The sequence below is a fragment of the Apis cerana genome, linkage group LG3 (genome assembly GCF_029169275.1).
Source record: "Apis cerana isolate GH-2021 linkage group LG3, AcerK_1.0, whole genome shotgun sequence".
Classification (NCBI taxonomy): domain Eukaryota; kingdom Metazoa; phylum Arthropoda; class Insecta; order Hymenoptera; family Apidae; genus Apis; species Apis cerana.
In genome coordinates, this window is record NC_083854.1 from 4,709,165 (window position 1) to 4,730,339 (window position 21,175).

General features: G+C 22.4%; 5 protein-coding genes across 18 annotated transcripts; 2 read left to right on the forward strand and 3 right to left on the reverse strand.

Annotated features, from left to right (window-relative positions):
- Positions 1-355: 355 nt before the first annotated feature.
- LOC107993842 (basic proline-rich protein) lies at positions 356-2,848 on the reverse strand. The gene is made up of 6 exons (XM_062072354.1): positions 2,706-2,848; positions 2,528-2,604; positions 2,362-2,443; positions 2,067-2,274; positions 734-1,926; positions 356-638 (listed from the first exon to the last, which is right to left on the reverse strand). Exons 1-6 carry the CDS (start codon positions 2,763-2,765, stop codon positions 432-434), a joined length of 1,827 nt encoding a protein of 608 aa, XP_061928338.1. The 5' UTR covers positions 2,766-2,848; the 3' UTR covers positions 356-431.
- Positions 2,849-3,236: 388 nt separating this feature from the next.
- On the forward strand, positions 3,237-5,455 carry LOC107993862 (copper chaperone for superoxide dismutase). 7 transcript variants are annotated; one of them, XM_062072363.1, is made up of 8 exons: positions 3,237-3,377; positions 3,751-3,802; positions 3,857-4,055; positions 4,133-4,322; positions 4,383-4,449; positions 4,519-4,700; positions 4,803-4,945; positions 5,221-5,455. In XM_062072363.1, exons 2-8 carry the CDS (start codon positions 3,788-3,790, stop codon positions 5,229-5,231), a joined length of 807 nt encoding a protein of 268 aa, XP_061928347.1. In that variant the 5' UTR covers positions 3,237-3,377; positions 3,751-3,787; the 3' UTR covers positions 5,232-5,455. The 7 variants fall into 7 exon arrangements, with proteins under 7 accessions (XP_061928347.1, XP_061928348.1, XP_061928345.1 ...); XM_062072364.1 differs by having other exon boundaries at positions 4,803-4,936; XM_062072361.1 differs by having other exon boundaries at positions 4,803-5,455.
- A 120-nt stretch (positions 5,456-5,575) lies between these two features.
- Positions 5,576-9,045, forward strand: LOC107993855 (protein asteroid). Its single transcript, XM_017050489.3, has one exon. It carries the CDS (start codon positions 5,907-5,909, stop codon positions 8,256-8,258), a length of 2,352 nt encoding a protein of 783 aa, XP_016905978.1. The 5' UTR covers positions 5,576-5,906; the 3' UTR covers positions 8,259-9,045.
- Positions 8,784-9,642, reverse strand: LOC114576993 (uncharacterized). The gene is made up of 3 exons (XM_028664852.2): positions 9,506-9,642; positions 9,059-9,348; positions 8,784-8,962 (listed from the first exon to the last, which is right to left on the reverse strand). Exons 1-3 carry the CDS (start codon positions 9,528-9,530, stop codon positions 8,849-8,851), a joined length of 429 nt encoding a protein of 142 aa, XP_028520653.1. The 5' UTR covers positions 9,531-9,642; the 3' UTR covers positions 8,784-8,848.
- On the reverse strand, positions 9,618-20,527 carry LOC107993854 (oxysterol-binding protein-related protein 8). Of its 8 annotated transcripts, none has more exons than XM_062072348.1 (18): positions 20,244-20,527; positions 19,542-19,683; positions 18,915-18,956; positions 17,691-17,819; positions 16,453-16,508; positions 16,117-16,347; positions 15,898-16,042; positions 15,618-15,839; positions 14,787-14,941; positions 14,529-14,707; positions 14,270-14,447; positions 14,089-14,185; positions 13,791-13,987; positions 13,606-13,731; positions 13,265-13,513; positions 12,998-13,165; positions 12,621-12,790; positions 9,618-12,535 (listed from the first exon to the last, which is right to left on the reverse strand). In XM_062072348.1, exons 2-18 carry the CDS (start codon positions 19,675-19,677, stop codon positions 12,289-12,291), a joined length of 2,727 nt encoding a protein of 908 aa, XP_061928332.1. In that variant the 5' UTR covers positions 19,678-19,683; positions 20,244-20,527; the 3' UTR covers positions 9,618-12,288. The 8 variants fall into 8 exon arrangements, with proteins under 8 accessions (XP_061928332.1, XP_061928334.1, XP_061928333.1 ...); XM_062072350.1 differs by having other exon boundaries at positions 9,618-12,520; positions 20,244-20,526; XM_062072349.1 differs by having other exon boundaries at positions 20,408-20,521.
- Positions 20,528-21,175: the final 648 nt, after the last annotated feature.

A 21,175-nucleotide genomic window follows, 5' to 3' on the forward strand; every position in this document is an offset into this window, starting at 1 on the left:
TATCACATCAAAAGATTTATAACAATAATTTGATAAATAATATATTTTTTGAATGTTTTTAATAAAATGAAATTTTTAAAATTTAATGTTTAAAGTTTTTTGAAATTAAAATCCTCAAATATATAATTTGCAATATTTATACATTTTTTTCTGTATATTGAAATATATTTTATAATATTAAATTGCATATCATATTTGAAAAAATCGAAAATATAATTTCGAATTACTACAAACTTAATGAAATTTTAGCAGCACCTTTCCTTAGTAATATATATTTTCTATTGTTTCATTATATAACATTGGACGATATGCTATTAAGAATTAAATTAAAATTTTATATACCACTTGTTTTCAATTTGAATCATTTTTATATTAATTAAATCATTTTTATATTAGAATGAATATCGCTCGAATTTACATTAATGTATACTCTATTGTGGAGGTGGTTGATATCCATAACCTCCATATTGATTTGGTGGAGGAGGTCCTTGAGGTCCAGGAGGAGGAGGCATATGTCCACCAGGTGGTCGCGGTGGATATTGAGGATATCCTTGTCCTGCTGGTGGTGGTGGATAACTCTGAGGATATTGTGGATGTCCATAATGTTGGCCAGCTTGAGGTGGATGAGGAGTATATACCTATAATTTAATATATTTTTTATTATATAAATTTCTATATTAATAAGAATTGAAAAATAATTAAATAATTTAATATTTTTAACTTATTTTAATACCTGTGGCTGTCCTCCTGGTGTTGGTGGTACATATGTCTGTGTAGTAGCAGGACCATATCCAGGCTGTGGTCCTGCTCCTGGAGGTGGAGCAGGACCTTGAGGAGGTCCTGAAGGTGGTTGAAATCCACTAGGAGCAGGACTTTGAGACTGTTGCTGTTGAGATTGTGGTGGTGTCTGAGATTGTTGTTGAGATTGTTGTGGTTGATGTGGTGCCTGATGTGCAGGAGGTTGATGAGTTGATTGATGAGAGGGTTGATGTGGTGGTTGATGAGGGGCATGAGGAGGTTGATGTGGAGATTGATGTGGTGGCTGATGTGGTGGATGTGATGATGGATGAGGTGTTTGATGTACAGGATATCCAGATGGAGTAGGACCTGGAGGAGCATAATTTCCACCTTGTGAAGTAGGTGGTGGGGCACTATTTGGTGGATAAGTTTGAGTTGAAGCAGATGGTGTACTAGTTGGTTGACTACTCTGAGCATAAGTGTTTACTCCACTGGCAGAAGCAGTACTGAATGGTGGAGATGTAGAAGCTGGACCATATTGTGTTGCACCAGGACCAGGACTTGGTTGATTACCATAATTTGGTTGAGGACCAGTATTTTGTTGAGATCCAGCTTGAGGAGGTTGGGCACTAGATGTAGGAGGAGCTGGATAATTTTGAGGTGGAACATTATTTGCATATGCTTGTGATGAAGGAGGAGGATAATTTCCAGGTTGACCACCTCCATATGCATTTTGAGGCGGAGCTTGAGATGGAGGTTGTTGATAATTTGGTTGTGGACTAGGACTACCATATTGTCCTGGTTGTTGTTGCCCACTTGATGGAAAGTTTTGTTGAGAAGGATTAGAAGGAGGATATCCTTGTTGATTGGGTGGTGGTGGTGGACCATATCCTGTAGGAGGTTGAGTTGTTCCTGGTGGTGGATATCCTGGTTGAGGGCCATAACTATTCACAGTAGTTGGAGGACCATAGTTAGGTTGTGTCGATGTGCTATATCCTTGTTGCTGAGAAGTATTTGGTGGTCCATATTGATTTGGTTGACCTGGAGTATATGCTGATCCCTGAGGTCCTTGATAATTAGAACCCGGATTTTGGTTAGCATACTGAGCAGGATAAGTTTGTTGAGAAGGTTGTTGAGGATAACCTTGAGGTCCTCTATATTGTTGTGGTCCAGGTGCAGCAGGTGGTCCTTTGAAATAATAGTATATTAAAATTAATAAATAATAATAATATATAATAATGTATAATAATAGTAATATTAAAATTAAAAAATAATATTGATTTATGAAAATAAAAAAATTTTTTAAATATAATTATATTACAACATACTATTTATAGCAGGTCCTTGCCCAGGCATAACAGGACCACGATATCCTTGTGACATTGGTTGCCCTTGACTAAAGCTTGACATTGGTAATGTTGGTTGACTATTTGGAGGCATATCACCTGCAGGTCCACTTGATCCTGTAGGAGCATTAGGAAGACCTTGTGGATTCATCATACCATGTTGAGGACCATTAGGAATTCCTTGCGGAGGCTTATTAAAAAAGCAAAAGTAATATTAATATATTTTTATTTTAAATATTTAATCATTTAATAATTAAATATTTAGAATATTTCTTACTGGTAATAATGCTTGTATATTTTGATTTGCATCAGCAATGGATGCCAAATATACTAAATTCCGATGTAACATTTGCTGATATCTAAAAAAAAAAAAAAATCACAATAATTATATTAATATAATTTGGATATTAACTTTGAAATTAATTATAATTATGTATATTTACTGTATACATTCTTGAGGTTTTCCTTTATTCTGATATTCTTGTATTGTCTGTATTAGTTGACTATTTTCATCAAGCATCTATTGTAAACAAATTAATTTATATAAATATAAAATATATTATATTATACAAAATAAAAATATTTCAATATTTTACATTAATAATAATGAGTAATTCATACCTTTTGTATTTGAGCAGGATTCGGTGGTGGCCTGCCGCGTTGAGCAAAGGTCACGGACATTTTTAAATAGAATCAATCGTCGAAAAATCACAATAGATAATATAGTAATTTATTGTTTTTTTTTTTTTTGATCTTTTTTATTTAATTTATGGTTCCGTTACCTTTCTCTTTTGTATTACTATATTCATTTGAAACTTTTAGGCTTTGTATCAGTATTGGTTGTTCACATTACTGCATCATATCTTTATACGTAAAAGAGAAGCACTTTTAATGTAATTTTGCTTCAGAAATCCAAAAAATCACAATTTTATTTTATCAAAATTGATATTTATTGAAAAAATTCTAAATATAGCAAATTCTTGCTAATAATTGCTTTGTAAAATTTCTAGTTTTACAAATAAATTATGGTGGATGTCCATTTCTAAAATAGAGAGCTTGGGATAAGAGCGTACCAGTGGCAAATTCGTGAACTATCATAGTAAAATATATAGGATAATACGATATACAGGATAAGACAATCTAGTAAAAATTAAAAATCTGTTATTTATTTGTATTACCAAAAATTGTACAAAATATTAAATATAAAAGATTTTTAATAAAAATATAAAAAATTGTATATTTATCAATAAATAATAAATTTAAAACTTATTCTTAAATAACTTAAAATTAACGGTAAAAAATTTTTATTTTCATTATACAATAAAAATTCTTATTATTACTTGAAATTTAAATATATTTTTTACATTTAATTTTATATTTTTAAATCTAAATATGCAAAAAATATTTTCTTTTTATTGTTGATATAATTTGAAATAATTTTTTTCTTTTACATTTTAATAAAAATTTGTATTGAATTTTTTACATAAAAATGATTATATTCGTATATTTTATATTATATTATATTATATTTTATATTATATTATTACATCTATTTATTGATATGATTTGAAATACATACAACAAAGAAAGTTTTTTACGATTTTATTATATTACGAAACACGTAACCTTAAACCACTGAAGATTAATTTATCTTTTTTTGTAACAGGAAAACTTACTTTTTGCTGATACTTTTGCTAAATAACATGACTACAACAAAGGTAAATTATAGAAATACAGAAAAAATAAATGTTATTAAAATAGTACACTTTTAGATTGAATTTGCAGTAAACATGACTTGTCAAAAATGTGTTGATTTAGTACGCAATACATTAACCGGTATAGATGGAATTGAAAATATTGACATATCATTAGAAAATAATAATGTTATTGTTGAAACAAATTTACCATATTCTATAATTCAAGAAAAAATTGAACAGTCTGGAAAAAAAGCTGTTTTAAAAGGATATGGAGGTAATATTGTATATAGTGCATTATATTTTTCTTCGATTTTTATAAAATAAAAATTTACATAATTTTTTATAACATAGATACTTCTAGTGCTGTTACAATGTTAGGAGGAAATTCAGGATATACTGTAAATAATAAGATAATGGGTGTAATAAGATTTGCACAAACTCCTGATGGTTGTCTTATAGATGGAACAATTGATGGTTTAACACCTGGTGAACATGGTATACACATTCATGAATGTGGTGATATTTCTCAAGGTTGTGATAGGTAAGCATATATATTTTAGGTTTTTTTTTTTGTTTTAAATTTTTTGTATTATATTTTTAGTGTTGGAGAACATTTTAATCCAAATAATACAATACATGGTGGTCCTAAAGATGATATATTTAAACGGGTAAATATTATAATTATAATATTATATTTAATTATAATGAATTATTTTTAAACAAAAAAAATATTACAGCATGTTGGAGATTTAGGAAATATAATGGTTAATGATTTTGGTAGAGCTACTTTTAGAATGATAGACAAAGTTATAGAAATAGCTGATATTATTGGAAGATCTTTAGTTATTACAGAAAAACCAGATGATTTGGGAAGAGGAACTAACCCAGAATCTAAAATAGATGGAAATAGTGGAAATAAGTAAATAATATAATATAAAATAATAAAATAATTGATATACATATATTATATTATATATCATATATACATTATAATTTATAATGTTATACTTATATATTTTAGATTAGCTTGTGGTATTATTGCTCGTTCATCTACTTTATTTCAAAATACAAAAAAGATCTGTGCTTGTGATGGACTTACATTATGGGATGAAAGGGATAAAACTTTTACAAATAAATATGATTATTCTAAATCAAGTAACAATTGTACAGTATTCTAAAATTTTCAATAACTTTTCAATAACTATATAGGATAATAATAAATATAGTCATATTTATAGATTTCACATGAACTTTTATATATTTTTTATGCATGCATATTTTATATTTGTCTATTATCCTATAATGAATAATAATTTTTATTTATTTACAAATAATTTTAAAATAATTTGTACTTTTTTTAAATTTTTGACATTTTGTTTTTTTATTATTTTTATTTATATTTTAAGTGTTAACACTTAACAAAATTTATCCTTTTTCAGCAAAATTATAAATAACATAAAAAATCCAGAGAATGGATTTTATAAAATAAATCATTCCAATAAAATGTTTCTCATATAATGGAAAGAGCATAAAAGCACAAAATTATATTTTTTATAATATGTGAAACTTATATTAAGTTTTAATACTAATATTTTTCTTAAAATATTACATTTATAATTAATTTATAAAATAATTATATTTTCAATGTACATAAAAATAAAAGATATAATATAATTTGTGTATTTGTTATAATTAAATATTTTTAAGATTTTTTTTTCATGCAAAATTTACTTATTTTTTTTCCAAATTTGTATTATTTATTCAAATTATTTTCAATTTTAAAGCATCATAATATCATAAATTCTTTTATTTGCATTTATCAAATCTAATGACAAGTTATAAATTTTAAATACATGTAATTCTTCATTTATTTACGTATAATTATAATATCAAAGCGAAATTTAAGTGAGTTTAACAAAAATGATAAACATTATATTTTAAATAAAAATATGATGACAAATAATAATATGTTCATAAATAATACAATTTTTATTTTCTTTTTTTTTCTCAACATAACCTATGTTGTTAATAGAAAAACATCTTACACATAATATGTAAAAAATATCTTTAATTTTTGGCGATTTATAATTTTAAATTTAAAGAAAATAAAAATAAAAAAAATATAATGGGAATTCCTGGCTTAACTACTTATATAAACAATCGTTCAGATCGTTATTTAGAATATTATGAATTACAAAATTCATATTTAGTAATTGACGGAAATAGTGTCTGTTGTTCAATATATAATTTATATGCAAAGTGTAATTGTGCATTTGGTGGTGATTACGATAATTATGCACAATGTATATCAAATTTCTTTGATGATTTATTAAAATGTAATGTGACACCTTTAGTTTTAATTGATGGCGGCAATGAAGATAAAAAATTTAAAACTACTATAAGAAGGACTAAAGAGAAAATTCGTATCGCATGCTCGTTTTGTCCACTCAGTCAAAAGAAAATGAAATTTTTTCCTTTGTTAATACGAGAAGTTTTTAAAGAAATAATGACAGAAAAAAATATTCGACATGTGCAATGTTTATTTGAAGCTGATAATCATATAGCAGCAGTAGCAAGAATCTTGAATTGTCCAGTACTTAGTTATGATTCAGATTTCTATATATATGGAACATTATACATACCATTTGACACATTAGATACTTATGTAATTAAAAGTTCAACTGGAAATTGTTATGTGAAACGCTGCAAGATTTATAAAGTAGAAAATTTACTTAAATCTTTTAAAGGATTAGATCAATCAATGTTACCATTAGCTGCAATATTATTAGGTAATGATTATGTAAAACGAAATACTTTTAAAAACTTTTTTCGTCATTTGAAATTAAGAGGTGCATCAAGAAAAAAACATAATCATAGACAATGTCGCATAGAAACAACTTTAGCCTGGTTAAGCAAATATACTTTGAACAAAGCTATCATTGAAATTTTAAGTAGATTAACTAAAACTATACGACAAAGAATATTAAATTTAATAGAGATTAATATAAATGGTTATACAAATATATCTGCTGAAATACTTATACCTCTAGGTTTTTCAAAAGATTATATTATTCATACTAATATTCATTATTTGAACAAAACTTTCAAGTTTGATGGAGATGTTAATACATTGGCATACATAGAAGAAATTTGTGAAGGAGAAGATAATGAAACAAGTGAAGAAGAAAATGAAGAAGAAAATGAAGAAGAAAATGAAATTGAAATAATAAATATACTTAGTGAATCTGAATCAATATTTAAAAAAAAAGCTATTAACAATTTGCCAGAATGGTTTATAAATGAATTTCTTATGGCTAGACTTCCAACATATTTTATAGATTTAATAATTAGACATTTATATATTTGTTCTGTACAAATAGAAGATTATCGTTATCCTCCCAGCATTTTAGCAAGTTCAAAAATTCTTAGTGTAATATTTGGAATTCTGAAATCAGGAATGAACAATAAAATATGTTATATGAGATATATGACAAGAAATCAAAATAAAATTATGAACTTGCAAAGAACAAAGATCATATGTTATAAATTATATGGCACAGAGACTTTAGATATCTATAAACTTCCTTCTTTATTCAATCTTAGAGAAATTTCTTTAGTTGTTCAAAAAGAGATTTTAAATAATACTCTAGGAATCACAAATATGGATTGTATATGTGAACTTCCATCAGAATGGATGTTATATGTTGGATGTATAAAATATTGGATGCAACAACAAAACCATTCTATATCTTATAAATGTTACTTATATTCTATATTTATTTCTATGTTGTTTAATATAATAGATTCTAAAATTGGAAGATACAGAGTTATGTATACTTTTCAAAATAAATATGGTCAAATAATTGCAAATATAAAACAAAAGAGAAAAGAAAATAATTTTAAGCCAAGTAATATAATGAATGATTCAATCATTAAAGCTTATAATGAAATTGATTATGATGACTGTATATTAGCAGCATCATTTTTTATCACTCATTTTAATATGGACAAAAAATTATACACAAATCCAAAAAAGTATAATAGAGCTACAGTACATATATTTGCAGAATTTCAAAATTGTTTAAAACATACTATGAATTTAAATGCACTTTTGGGATATCCTTACCCACAAATTAAAATAGCAAATTTATTTAATGGTACTTTATTATATAATTTAAGTAATAATTTTAGAACACGTAATGATATTGAAGAATATATAAATACTGTTTTTCAAATAGCTCCAAGTCTTTTGAGATTACTTAATATATTTTTATTAAAAATTAAACCAATGTTTCCATCTATGCTTCAAAATAAAATCAATTTGCTTAAAAAACAAAGAATAAAGTCAAAATATTCAAAATCTGATAAAAACATTTCAGCTGAAAGTGATTCTGAATATTTTACTGCTGATGATGATTTATATGAATCATGTTATGATCCAAATAATCGTTTTTCTATGCTTAATCATTCATTATGATATCCATTTAATATTCCGATTGCGGAATCTTATTGCGTATTTAGAAGTCAAGTATTTAAAAAGATATTCTTAAGCATTTCTATTTTCCTTTTTTTATTCTATAATCTTTAAATAAATTTGATGTTAAATCAAAGAACGTATCGAATGAAAATGTGGAATTACAGTAATTAATCAGCAACCAAGTGATTATCTTACTATGTTTATTATAACTCACCTTATAAAATTAGATCTAAGAGCAGATATATTATCGCGTCCGAATAATAGTTATAATAGTTATAAATAATTTTTTTTCGATATATTTCTTATGAATTGCACATTTTTATATATATTGTATAATTAGAAATATAAAATATTTCAACATCATGGTTGTAAAATTACAAATGTCACGATGAATTGTTTATTTGTAACTATTGTAATGAAAATTTAATATTTCAAAAAAACAAAAGTACAGTCAAAAAAAAAACTATTACATTTTTCGAAAATCTTATAACATTGTTGAATCACGGCGATATTATAATAAAATATTTATTTTTTAAATATAAATTGAAATTATTAATAAAAAATTTATAATATTTCATTTAAAATATTTTTTATTTATTATGATTGTCATTATCTTTGAAATATTTCATATTTTTGGTTCGTTTTTTAAATGTAGAATGATTTCTATTTTGATTTTTGGTTTGTGAAATATGGAATTTAGACCACTGAAAATGTTAAAATATTTTTAAGAATTAAGACATTACTAAAAAACATAAATCATAAATAAAAATTACAGAATGTCTAGTAATATTTATGATTACGTTTTTATATATTTCCCAAAATGCAGTAAATGCTGTTTTAAGTGTATTTGCTTCTTGTCTTAAAGTAGGTAAGTAATACGAATCTTCTCCATGTTTTAGAATTAATCCAACACGTACAGCACAATTTAATTTCTTTCTTAATTCTTCGTTAAACGTTTTTATATTACTTTTAACTGGATAGGAATGACGTAAATATTCACTAATAAGATTTGATGGAACATAAATTTTAAGTAGTTGAAGTCTTTTTACAGCTTCAATTATCATCTGCGGCGTTATTGAAATATGACTACCTAATTAATTTTTACATAAAATAATGTTTAGCATAGACATAATTTAAAAATATATTTCATAGAAACGATATGAACAATAAATATATATATATATATATATATTATTTATAATTTATATATTTTGTATATATAAATATATAACTTTTTAATATCTTACATAATTTATCGTTATTAAAATTCATTTTATATTTCCGGGTGAAATCCTTTTTTTAAATTATTTATTTTATTTGAACATATTATTTGATGGATTTTAAATGATTATTACTTGATTTTAAAATTTATAAATAGTAAAAATCAATTTTATTAGTTACATTTTCTTAAAACAGGTTATAATAAAAAACAAACGTCTTCATGCAGTGCTTTTATAATTTGAAATCATGAATATTAAATAAATTATTTTAAAAATGCAAATTTCACATGTTTTATTTTTAAGTATATTCTTTATTTATTATTATATTATATATTACCTACACAATTCCAGTGATTCCATTAATATAAACAATTAAATCAAAATAATGCAATTATTCAAAAAGACATATATGCATACATATATTAAAACCTGAAGTGGAATATATATTTTTTAATAATTATTTGTATATGATAGTTTATATATATATATATATATATATATATAAAATATAAAGATAATATATAATATATATATAAAGATCATATGTTTGAATTTATAATATAAGAATATTAGATATTAAGATAATCATTTTTTCATTATTTCAGTTTTTGTATTTTTATAATTTTAATATTTAAAACATCAAATTATCATAAAGAATTCAAATATTTCAATATTTATAATTTTTTTAACTTAAATATAAATATGTTGTAATATAAAAATATCAGGTACTCTATGGAAAATATTTTACAATATGATAAATATTAAAAAATAATTAATATTAATATAATCTAATAAAATTTTTTTTTTGATATTAAATTTTTATCCAGAGATGTCAAAAAACACTTAATTTTAACAATGAATTTATAATAATAATAGAGTAAATAATAGAGTAAAATTAAATAATAGAAATAGTATAAACAGGAAATAAGTTTGAATTTTTGTGCAAAATAAATTAGATAGATAAAACTATACTTAAACATCAATTTTTTTTAAATATCCAATAAATAAATTTAAATTAGGAAATTCAATAATTTATTTATGAATTTATGTAAATAAAAAAATAAATTTAGCTAATTGCAGTATTTTAAAAAATTGTAAATGTATACTTTATAATTTTTATATAAAAATTTTTATACAGATAGAAGTAGATAAAGATATAATTAGGGAATGTTTCATTCATTAAAAAAAAAAAACATATCTAATAAAATTAAGCTTTAATAAATTGTATCAAATATATGTCATCAGTAAAAAAAATATATAGTTTATATTATTAAAAATATTAGAAGAACAAAAATAATTATAGGATGATTTAAAATTTTATATAATATATAGATTATATTAGTATTTATAAAAAGAATAATTTTACACTAATAATAAATGCTTCATTATTTATAAAAACATTTTTCTATTATTTCTTTTATTAAAATATAATATATGATATCAATCAAAATAAGAGGACTATTTGGATACTAATTTTTTTTTTTAGAAGAAAAAAAAATTAATTCTTACTTGAATGTTTAATGAATGTTTTATCTTGATATACTAATATAAAAAGTCAATTTAAAATTTATATAGAATTGATACAGAATTAATGATACATTTGTTTTATATATTATCAATATATAAAACAAATATATATAAAAATATATTTAGTTTGATATGATATAGTTAACTTTGAAAATTATCCATTATAAATTGTTATTTTAATAATATAATTACTAACATACAATATTCAACATATATTTTTATTATTATATTTAATTAATTTTCAAAATAAATTTTGAAATATATCTCAAAAAATATTAATAATAAATTATAAAATACAATTTTATAAATATATTTATAAAATTGTATTATTATGAGTATATTTGTAAATATATTTAGAAATTTAAATTATTAAACTATTATTAATGAAAATTACTCCAAATATAAAAACAATTTCTATACAAATGCATCATAATATATTTATCAATATAAAGATGCAAATAATACAAAATAAATTTACGGTTTAAATTATATATTAATATTTTGGACATATTCTTATTATATACGCGAATTATTAAAATTTGATTTTTATTTTATAAGGAATTTATTTTTGTTAATAATAATAATAAAAAAAACTGATGACTATTTAATATTTTCAAGATACAATTTCTTGATAGCCACTATAAAATTGAATTTATATTTCTCTTGAAACTGCAATTAGCTTCTTTTGTTTTATATCGCGATAATTCCAAGATAATCAAATTCATAGTAATATATGTTACATTACTATATTTTTATAGTAATCTTATTATTATCATAAATACACTTTACTATTGAGCGCCTGCAATAAATACTACAACATTATTAGAATTTCTGAATAAATATATAATTATTTTCTTGTGCATTAGCACATAAAATATTATATACATAAGCTCAAAAAAATTCAATCCTTTTATCATGGTTAATTGTTGTGAAGAACAATTAACAAAGACTAAAAATATTACATTATTATATAAGTAATTACTAGAAAAGGCTAGATTTATATAATGAATGTATCATCAGTAATTAAAATAACAAAAGCTAAATAACATTGCACTGCGATTATCTGAATATATATCTTTATATCTGTAACTTTTTTACTCTATTTTTTAATGCACTAATAAAAAACAACGTGTTTTTTGCTTCCACCAAAAATACATTTGAATTAACTATTTTAAATTTCAAAATCTTATTTCAAGATTTTTTTTTACACAGAAGCTGATAATTCGAATTCAGATAAGATAAATAATATATACAATTTATACTACGATCTTATTAGCGTATTTTCAACCTCCACTAGATTCGTCGGTCCATATTTTTACAAAGTATTGTACAGAAAAAACTATTACAATAACAAGAATCGTATCTATGAAGCTTTTCAACATATTTATACTATGATATTGATCACCCTGTTCTCTTTGTCTTATAGCAAGTTGTTCTAATATATGTTGTATACGATTTAATTTATCACCATATTCTAACATTTGTCGTTCTAATTCTTTAATAACATCTATAATCCTGAAAATACAATATCTTCTTGGTTAAAATTTATTAGAAGTATATCAAATATTATTGCAATAAAATTATAATAAAAAATTGAAAAAATTAAATAATTTACCTTGCAGCAGAGCGTTTCCTTTTACCTATTGATTGACTAGAATCTGAATGTACCTCTGCAGAGGAACTTCCAGAATCATGAGCAGTTTCTGCTAAATTATTAGATAATTGTCTTTTAGAAGATTTTAATACAGAAAGTGATGAACGTGATTCAGCTTGAAGAAGTGGAACCTGTAACATAAAATATAAATTTTTAGAATATCTTATTTTGTATAAAAAAAAAAATAAGTGAAATGAATTATTCTTTAATATACAATTAAACAATTAGATGAAACGATTTTAATATTACGTTACACGTTAAATTATTAAATAAATTATTAAAATATAAAATAAATTATTAGGATGCAATTTATTTTATTAATTTTTATATTCTTATACCTGTGTTTGTGGTTCAGTAGAAACGATACTGCCAGTACGCATAATCGGTGTTTTGTGTCTAGTTTTTGTACGTACTATATAATCTTGTTCATATTGTACAACATCATTTCTAGGATCCCATGGTCGAACATCTGCATGTCGATAAACCCAATTACCAGTTATAATATCCTATTGATATGAAAAAATGATATTTTTAAATAATTTATTTTTGAATATTTTTAAAAATTTCAATTATTTAATTTTATTAATTTTATTAATATATAATACCTGAACAAAGTGTTTAGGAACCCATTCCTGTCCTTTAAGTTTTCGTTCTTTAGCACGCTCTCTTTGAGCTTCTTCTAATTGAGTTTTTGCTTCAGTGGCAGCAATTTGATCGTCTCGATTGATTGCTTGCGTAACATCATACCATAATTTCTCACTTTCCCACAGACCTTGATGTTCCAAAGGTACGGTATATTTTTTTAATCTTCTTTTACGTACTTCTGGAGTGGGATTAAAGAATACATTTTCTTGCTATAAAATTAAATAATATAATAATGATTTATTATAATAAATAATTCATAAATAATAAGTAATACAAAATTCTATTGTCTGATTAGACATACTCCTGTTCTTTTATCAGTAATTAATATTTGACCATCCCAATAGCCTGATATAGTAGCAAGAGTTTCTTTGCCTAAACGTATTCCTCCTGTAACTTGATTCATTTGTTCTGCACCCCCAAGAAATGGCTATTGAATAAATGATTAATTAATTTTGTTTATTATTTTACTTTTGTATTCCATATTACCTTAAGTTTAAATTCCAATTCAGTATGATAACCTGTTTTTTCGCAATTTATATGAATTTTTCCACCTAATTCCATTGATAATGTACCCATAAGAATTCCTTTGCAATGAGCATAAGGTATTGTCATTGTATAATCTTCTCCCCTAGGTAACATTGTTAATATGGCAACACCATCTAAGACTGCTGATGTTGAATTTCCTGAGGAATAAAAAAAAAATATATATATATACTTATATATAACAACTATATTTTAGAAACATCTTTTAGAAAAAAAAAAAAAAAAATAAGAAAAAAATTACCGTAAAATTTAGATTTTGCAATAATTGTAGCACTAATAGTAAATCCATCTTGTCGATTAGTAACATAAAATCCTGATATAGGTGGATGATGAGAAAGCTATTAACATTAATATGTTTATAATAAATATATTATAGTTATAAAAATGGCAATACATAAGTATAATTTAAATAATTACTATACCTGTTCAGCTATATAGAAAGTTCTTGAACCATTAGGATGCTGCCAATAGCAGCGAAAAGTTTCACCCAAAAGTGGATTATAAGGTTTCTTTAAACCTTGAGGTTTTTTATAAAATCCAGATAAATACCATTTAACAACACCTTTCATACGTGTAAATGCATCATCTTCTACTACTGCTCTGTAAAAGCAAGTATTCATATAAAAATATATATCATATTTTTATATGAATATTTCTTGAAATCTATAAATTTATACTTACTGAGACAATAAATCTGCATGATAATAAGAATCAGCCAACTTTTCTAAAAACGAACGAGGTTCTAAAATAAAAGTCGGTAAGACAACTTTTGATAAATCCATGCCTGGTCGAACTTGTTTCATTAAGAACCATATTAAAGATTTTTGTTCTTCTTGTAATTCTGTAACTACTTCTCCAGCCTATATATTGAATGCAAATATAAAAAATTTAAATAATTTTAATTATAAATATAATACATAATATTATATAATTTTTTACCGCTCCAAGAACTTCTTGTTCATTTGCAGCATATGGAGTTTCATTAATTGCTTCTTGTTGATCTTCCTTGGCGGATCCTTCAGATTCACTATCCGAAGCGCTAATTTCTGCATCAGCTGTTACTCCATTTTCCGGTTGGCTAATATCGTCCAAATCTATATGCGAGGAGTGCAGAGGATCTAGCATTACTACTGGGGTATCATACTCCAAAACATGTATAGAAGGAACAGTCATACGACGAATACAAGATAGAATTGGTTTAGAAGAAGAAGATTCGAAATGTGAATAAATATTTCCATCACTCAATGCATCTACAGAATTTGAAGATAAAATAATCTCTGTATCTGTAGCAAGAGTTGGAGATTTATCATGAAATTGTTTGTCCCAATATGCTACTGCATGGTACAATTGCTCAAACATTGGAGTTGGTGAAGGACAAATGCTTATAGCATCATCATTTATCATAGATGCTATTGCAGGTTGAGGATATGATAACAAACGTTTTTGAGATGTTGTAGATGATTGAGGAGCATAATTAGATAAGCATACTAGGTATCAAAAGCAAGTATTTTAGGTAATATGTCAGGAAAGGAATGATAATAATGATATAATTAATACCATTAATTTTCAAGAATAAAATTTAATCAAATATTTTTTTGAATACTATTCTTTATAAAAGTCAAATAATATATCAAATGTAAAAATCAATTATAACATTAAAAAATAAAATATCATTCCATATTTCATTAAACAAATTTTTTTTAAAATTTAAAAAAAAATTTTATTTTTTTAACGAATACTAATATTTTGTAATATATTTGTTTTACCTACCATGTTCATCAAAATGTTTTTCATAATCTGCTTCACTCCATTGAGTTTCATGAGTTGTTGTAGTATCATGTGGTAAAGTACGTGGCAATGCACTTGTTGAGCGTACTATTAAAGAAGAACAACGTAAAGATAATTCAAGTGCATCCAACCAACATTTACCAGCTGCCTGAGAAGGTGCTCTAAATATTAAGTAAGATGTTGGCAAAGGTTGTACAACAGCACCTATAAAAATAATTTAATAAAAATATATTTTTTAATTTATAAAAAATTTTTTATTTACCAATAGCTTCTTTTTCTGGACCTCTTGGAGCCCATATTGATTGTTCCAAAGGATGAAACAATTTAAAACAAAATCCATCTTTTTTACTTGGCCGTTCTATCACTTGACATGTATTAAGTAAAACCGTTCCTACCCAATGATTGCTCTGTAATAATTATTTAAGTGTAATTTTGAATGAAATAAATAAATATTTTAGTTAAAAGCAATATAAATGAGCACTTTTGCTTTTGGACTTTTATATAGCAGTAGCAAACCAGGCTTCAGAATACACCATAGTTTTGTCCAACTTTTTAATGTACCACGAACTTTGAGCCAATCACTCATCACAATAACAGTTGGATCTTTAAAAGAACTTAGAAGTTCATCAGCAAATCTCTTTTTTTCCATTCGATAATTCTTTCTTTGAGCTTTATATGATTCTTTCCTTGTTAACTTACAAGAATCAAAAGACTAAAATAAAAAATTTATATATATATATAAAAATATATAAATTTTCATAAAAATAAAATAATTTTATTTTAAATCTTTTAAAACAGTAAACTAAATATTTCTTACTTTATCAGAAACATTATCTGTTTTTTGATTTGCTTCTCCCATTGATGTAGATAATCCTATAACAAATAAATTATACAAAATTGCATGATTAAATATTAATTAAATATTAATATTATAAAAACATAAAAATATAATTTTAATTATAAAATTTAATTTAATAAATAAATCTTAATATTTATAAGTAGTTATGAAAATATTAAATAGTCGTAGTATAGAATATAACTATTGTTATGGTTTTAATAATTAAGTTATGATTAAGTTATATGATTTCAAATAATGTATATTGAATAATTATTAAATAAATATAATATATATTGAAAATAGATAAAAATGAATATTAAATATTTATGAATATTTTCATATTAAAGTGTTTATAAAATAATTAAGATATGCAGATAACAATATTTATTTAAAATTTATAAATGATTTTATAAATTGTACAAACAATAATTTTAATATACTTTTTTTCATTTATAAATTATCAAAAACTTTAGAAATAATCATTAGCTTAAAACATTTATACAACAAGCTTAGCAAGTATTTTAATTTTAAGAAAATGCAAACTTATTGATCTATAAAAAAAAAATTCAAAATTAAAAGATAATTAAATTTTTAAAATTAAAAAAAAGAAATAGGATGCAATTTTTTTTAATTAAAATAATTATTTTATATAAATAAAATTATTTTATATAATAAATCTCAATAACATAATGCATTATGCAGTTAGCATCTTTTTAAAATAGATTTTAATTCCATGTTCTTTTTATCTATGTTAAAAATTATATTTAATAAAAAATATTGATTGCATTTATTTTAATCATTAATATTTAAATTAAATAACATAGGATTTATAAACTATAAATTTATATATAATTATTATACAAAAATATTATTTACTTAAAATTTATATTCATAATAGAAATCTATTTAATATATATCATCTTTCAGACAAAGATTATACAATATATAAAGATTACATTTCAGAGCTTATAAAAACAAATAATAAAATATGCATGATATAAAAATACACACACACACACACACACACATACACACACACACACACGCGCGCGCGCGCGCACGCACACAAGCCAAACAGGAAATAAAAAATATGCAATTTATTATAACTAATCAACTACTTGAATAAGTAAAAAATAGTATTAATTTACATAAGAAAAGCACCTGATAAAGTTTGAATTATTGTCCATTATGATATTAACATAGCTTTGTATTTATACCTGGAGATAGTGGAGGTGCAGCAGTTGCAAAATTTACACTTGTTGATAGGGACTCTGTTGATGGAAGTTTAGGTAATGTTGCAGATTGAACTTGAACACTGCTTCGTCGAAGTTGTTGATCCACTGGTTCTATATATTTAGTTTTATGTTTTCAATCACAATTACTATTTATCAATATCTTTATAACTGTTTTAGAAAAATATATTCTTCAAATTTATTTAGATATCTATCTTTTAAAATCACAAACTCTAAATTTTTCAAATCTAAACTATTCAATAACAAAAATTCTAAGATTAAATTATATCATATTACATTCTAATAAAATTTTTTTTTTTTTGCAACACTAATTGTGAATTGCTAATAATATTAATTTTCAAAGAGAAGATTTGTAAATATAATTATATATAATATAACTCCAAATTTTAATTTAATATATTAAATTGCAAAAGCAAAAAACAAACAAATATGTATATTAAGATGTATAAAAGTATAAATTCATTAAGAATATTTGCATGCATAAAAAGAAACATATTTTTTAAATATACATTATATTATGTATATTTTGAATATTCATAAATATTTTTCTACTTAAAAACTATTAAAAATTATAAAGCAACATTAATTTAGTAACAAATTTAAATATTAACATGCATCAATTATATTACATAAGATGTAATTATTCATGCATTAAAAATTAAAATTATAAAAATTTGTTCTAAAAAAAAAGTTTACATATAATACTCCTTATAATTCACACAATAAACATATGAATAAATGTCCATATTATACAATATACTAAAAAATAAAAAAAAATGTGCTAACAGCATGAATGTATTATGTTAATTTGATATTTAATAACAGCATTTTAATAATTCTAGTAATATAAATTATTTTTTTGCTTAATAATAATATTAATAAAGATCATATTTAAACATTAAATGAAATCAATTTGTATATGATAAATTTTATTTATAATTTATTTGATAAGATGATAATATAAGAAGTTATTGGAAATGAGAAAATGCTAATAATAATATGTAATCTGAAAATAGAATATTTTATATATATATATATATATATATATATATATATATATAATATAATATTCTATATAATATTCTGCAACATATATATATGTATATACACATATCTACTTATTCACTTTTGTGATTTTAATATCAAGGCTTACTACTGTATGCACACAATATATATTAATAAGCCTACCTAGCTTACTTGGTAATGTACCATATCCACTGTCATTAATACCTTTAAATAATATAGTTCACATAATATTTTATATATTATTAAAATAATAAATAATCATTAAAATATAACATATAATTAATAAATATTAATATAACGTATAATATATAATATATAATATATAATATATATATATATAATTATAATATTAATATATATAAATATCATAATATGTATATATAAGTTCATATATTTTTTTATAAAAAAAATATAATAAATTAAAATTGAATATAGAAAAACAATATATATTAACAATATATATATATAATAATTGAATATTAGAAGACAATATATATATATAAAGAAATTATTTATTAAATTTATTAATTTGCAACAAAACTTTTTTATTTTATATTTTATATTTTTCTGATAAAAAATATATATAAATATATAATTTTCACATATATATTATATGATTATACATATAATTAAATTAACATCTATAACTAATCAATTATTATAATCAATTATTCACTAATAACATTTCTTCAAATTTTTATTAAAAAATTTTATTAAAAAATTTATATTTATTCTTAAGAATATAAAAGTCAATTTAAATTATAAAATTTAATTCAATGTGATACTTACGATTACTTAATGATCTGCTTACATTTGGTGGTGTCATAGTTTTAAAAGATTCAGAAGTATTTCCAACAGACATAGAATGAGTTTCTGATTGTGATCGATGTTCACCTCCAGGTACCACAATTGGTTGGGAAATCATTATGATCTGCCACATTAAGTACATATTTTTAATATACATATAATTTTATGTACGTTAAATTAATATATAAATAATATATAATACATAATAATAAAATATATATAAATTATTTTAACATAATAATTTTATAATAAAATATTAAAAAATAATTAAATCAAATAGATAGACATTTAAAAATTATTATTAATATTTATATACTACACTAAAAATATAATATATATTTAATATAATATAATAAATATATATAATAAAGTAAAAGTAATCTTCAATTATTAATAATTGCTAGAATTAAAAAAATTAAATGAAGCAATAGATAATTTATGTAATACAATGAATAATATATGTAATTATAAAATGCTATGTAATGATGATTAAATAACATTTTACTTTATGATACAATTTTTTACAAACTAAGCGTAAAGAAATAATAACTAAACAAAAATAATGAAAAAAATATATATATAAAATGTCAATATCTCATTCATTATTTATATGATCAAAAGTATATAAATTTATTTTTAAAATAAATAACTACAAAGATATTACGTAAAGTAACCATAACATACCTGATTTTGAACAATTGTTTGTCCAGTCAATACTGTATTATAATAATTTATTACACTTAGAAAAAAATATTAGAACACAAATAAAAAATAAAGATATAAAATTTATATATATTTACTATTATATATAAAATTAAAATGATTAAATTTAATATATCTATATATACTTCCAAATTAAATAATTTTTTATTGATGTAAGAACAAATATCCGAAGCAAAGAAAGAGATATATGTATATCAATATCAGGCTACGACGGCGCGAGCGCGAAGTCCGATGTTCCATTGATCACTTACTAATAACATATGGATCTGCCAAGTTACTTGCAATCAAAACGTATGACGCATAAATGTCGCAAATATATTTTCTATTATAGATGTAAAATTAATGAAGTATAAACATTTTAATGAATGAGAATTACTTGCCGAAATAATAAAATATTTGTTAAAATAATGAAATAATTATGCAAATTGATGCAATCCAATTAAATTCATTATTCAATTAATCAATTAAATATATAGTAAAAATAAAAATATTTATTAAACCATAGAATAGAAAAGTTATAGAAGAATAAATATTTTTTATAAATCAATACAATTTTGACGAAACAACTTCAGATATTAATATACATATATATATGAATATTTTGAACAAAATTATTAATAGGAATGCGCAATATATAATTATTATCGATGATTCAAAAAATAAAAAAAATAAATATTACATATTAAATATTACACGTTTGTTAAATTAATTAATTGTATTAATTTTTTATTCATCTAAATTTATTGATATCTAAGTTTATATTTATATTGTATATTTATATTATATATTTATATTCTATGCAATTAAAATAAATAGTATAAAAATAAATCTATATATTATATTTAAGTAATAAATTCAAATTTGAATAGAAACTTAAAAAATATATTTAAATA

Coding starts and splice junctions, on each gene's coding strand:
- LOC107993842 (XM_062072354.1), bottom strand. CDS start 2,765: ATGTCCGTGACCTTTGCTCAACGCGGCAGGCCACCACCGAATCCTGCT. Junction 2,275..2,361: donor ATATACAAGCATTATTACCA/GTAAGAAATATT, acceptor TTTTTTAATAAG/CCTCCGCAAGGAATTCCTAA. Junction 1,927..2,066: donor GCAAGGACCTGCTATAAATA/GTATGTTGTAAT, acceptor ATTATTTCAAAG/GACCACCTGCTGCACCTGGA.
- LOC107993862 (XM_062072361.1), top strand. Junction 4,056..4,132: donor TGTTTTAAAAGGATATGGAG/GTAATATTGTAT, acceptor TTTATAACATAG/ATACTTCTAGTGCTGTTACA. Junction 4,701..4,802: donor GATGGAAATAGTGGAAATAA/GTAAATAATATA, acceptor TATATATTTTAG/ATTAGCTTGTGGTATTATTG.
- LOC107993855 (XM_017050489.3), top strand. CDS start 5,907: ATGGGAATTCCTGGCTTAACTACTTATATAAACAATCGTTCAGATCGT.
- LOC114576993 (XM_028664852.2), bottom strand. CDS start 9,530: ATGAATTTTAATAACGATAAATTAT. Junction 9,349..9,505: donor TTTTAATAACGATAAATTAT/GTAAGATATTAA, acceptor AAAATTAATTAG/GTAGTCATATTTCAATAACG. Junction 8,963..9,058: donor TTTGGGAAATATATAAAAAC/GTAATCATAAAT, acceptor TAACATTTTCAG/TGGTCTAAATTCCATATTTC.
- LOC107993854 (XM_062072348.1), bottom strand. CDS start 19,677: ATGATTTCCCAACCAATTGTGGTACCTGGAGGTGAACATCGATCACAA. Junction 15,840..15,897: donor TCCAGAAAAAGAAGCTATTG/GTAAATAAAAAA, acceptor TTATTTTTATAG/GTGCTGTTGTACAACCTTTG. Junction 13,732..13,790: donor AATTGGAATTTAAACTTAAG/GTAATATGGAAT, acceptor TTTATTCAATAG/CCATTTCTTGGGGGTGCAGA.